We start from the raw sequence: 2,308 nt of genomic DNA, 5'->3' as shown, positions 1-2,308 counted from the left end.
TGGATGAACATTTATTAGTCCCCTATTCATGAACAGTTTGGATTTGAGTTTTTTGATATTGCATTTATTTTCATAAATATAATATCACACATGATATAATATTTGTAGGATACTGTAGGATAAATTACAAGCAGAATGCTGGGCCAAAAGGCATATATATTTAGAAATTTTTAAAGGATTTTTAAACATTTTTTAAAAGCTTTGACCTTATTTTTTTAAAACATACTTTTTAGTTTTGTTATTATTATGAAATATAATACTGATTCTGAATGAGGACCCTGGGTTGAGAAGCTCTATACTGAGCATCTCTAATGCAAAGGCATGGATTTATTTTCGCTGCTTCTGTTAGTTAGGGTCTGATCAAGCAACAAAAGACATTTTCAAGAGTAAGAATATAACCAAATTACTAGACATGTATTCCAACTTTTGGAAGTCTTCCCTTTCATATTAAGTATTTAATAACCACCTGTTAAGTTACACACAAAGCGCTCTCCTAGTTGCCATAAAGAATATCAAGTTGCAAAGGGGCTATCTCCTGTCTTCAGAGAGATTTGTCTCATGATGTAAACACAACATTGTCCAGATGACATAATTCTGTGTTTTAAAAAGTGATGACATGTAAAAAAAATCTTACAGAACTTGAGGCTGAAAACAAGTTCAGGGGCTCAATGAGTCTGCCTTCCTGGCTCTATATACAAGTCATGCCACTTGTTGAAAACCTATTCTGATTTACAATCTTTCAGCAGAAATTGCGTATCTTCCTTCAGTGAATCATTCCAGTGTTAACACTTGCACTCTCAGGAAGTACGCTGGATTTTTTGTATACTTAGATGCCTGCTGCAGTTTAGCAATTCCACTGTAATTTTTGGAGCAGTGCTGTTTTCAAATAAAATTCAAATGGAAATTAATTAAATACACAAATACTGCCAGTGTCATTTTTGCTTTAAATATTTAGTAGCAAATACCTTGAAATCTTTTTGCATGATTTTTAACATAGTACAGTATAACAAATGCTATGCAGTACTTTGCTGTTCTCCTAATAGTGCTTTGGTGGTTATGTGCAGATGCATGTATTTTAAATTTTTAACAGCCTTCTACTAAAAAACGTACTTATTAACAGGCTTAATGCTTCATTTCCTAAATGAAAAGGTTCAATTCATTAGTTACTGTAGAGGCTTTTAAATTGAATGAGAACAAAGTGATCAAGAAAGACAACCTTCATATTAAACCACCTTGCCAAGATTTGACCATTCATGGAGACAATTAGCTAATCATTAACTGGACTTACTGTAGTCAAGACTTGAAGTTCCTCTGGAATATTATTTTATTGAGTCAAAGATTAGCTGACTTACAGGGCAAGAAAGAATGGAAGTTTCTTTTCCTACTGTTAGCCCTCTAAGTTTAAAGAGAAGGGTAACCTTTTACTTTTCTGATATTTTCTATTACTCTTCTAATTCATAGGGATATCTGTGTTTGCCTTACATGGCATTGCAGCAGCATCATCTTCTCTCCGATGTCACCGTTCGGGGGTTTGTTGCTGGAGCTACTAACATCCTTTTTCGACAACAGAAACACCTCAGTGATGCCATTGTGGAAGTACGTTTATGTGTGAGTGTGTGTATTTGGCCCTGCTCATCCCAGTTTTCCTTTCTTAACTACAATTATGAATATATAGTAACAACACTAGTAAAGATAGTAACTGCATACTGCATGCCATGTATTCTAAGTATTTTATGTGTATTCACTGGTCTAATTCTCATAAAAACACAATCAATAGAACTGTACTATCCACATTTTATACCTGCAGAGGCTAAGAAATAGAGAGATGAAGTGATTTGTACAATATCAAACAGCCAGTAAACGGGTAAACCAGAATTCCAACCTGAGCAACTGGGCCTACCACTACCTCACGATTTTTAACATGTGTTTGTTGTTTAAGTAATTTCAGTCCTTCTAGCCTGTTTAGAATGCTCTTGATACCAAGAAGGAAGCTAGGAATAAATATTCGACATCAATATATAAGAAATTTAAATCATTTATTTTACAACTGAAATAATCTTTATTTTTCCTCTTTTTTTGTTTTTTTGAGACACAGTTTTGTTCTTGTTCCCCAGGCTGGAGTGCAATGGCGCGATCTCAGCTCCATGCAACCTCCGCCTCCTGGGTTCAAGCAATTCTTCTGCCTCAGCCTCCCAAGTAGGTCGGATTACAGGTGCCCACCACCATGCTTTGCTAATTTTTTCTATTTTTAGTAGAGATAGGGTTTCACCATGTTGGCCAGGTTGGTCTCGAACTCCTGACCTCAGGT

At 35.2% G+C, this 2,308-nt stretch overlaps 1 protein-coding gene across 1 annotated transcript in view; it reads left to right on the top strand.

Moving 5' to 3' along the window:
- AVL9 (AVL9 homolog (S. cerevisiase)) overlaps nucleotides 1-2,308 on the top strand; it is a 112,531-nt gene that overhangs the window by 95,201 nt on the left and 15,022 nt on the right. The window contains exon 12 of the mRNA XM_011938649.1: nucleotides 1,462-1,596. Within this exon, the coding sequence (XP_011794039.1) occupies nucleotides 1,462-1,596 (135 nt within the window). The remainder of the gene's footprint in view (nucleotides 1-1,461; nucleotides 1,597-2,308) is intronic.

The sequence above is a fragment of the Colobus angolensis genome, unplaced genomic scaffold (assembly GCF_000951035.1).
Source record: "Colobus angolensis palliatus isolate OR3802 unplaced genomic scaffold, Cang.pa_1.0 Scaffold175, whole genome shotgun sequence".
Lineage (NCBI taxonomy): Eukaryota > Metazoa > Chordata > Mammalia > Primates > Cercopithecidae > Colobus > Colobus angolensis.
The sequence above is the reverse complement of the archived record's forward strand: the minus strand, read 5'-3'. Positions and strand labels throughout refer to the sequence as shown.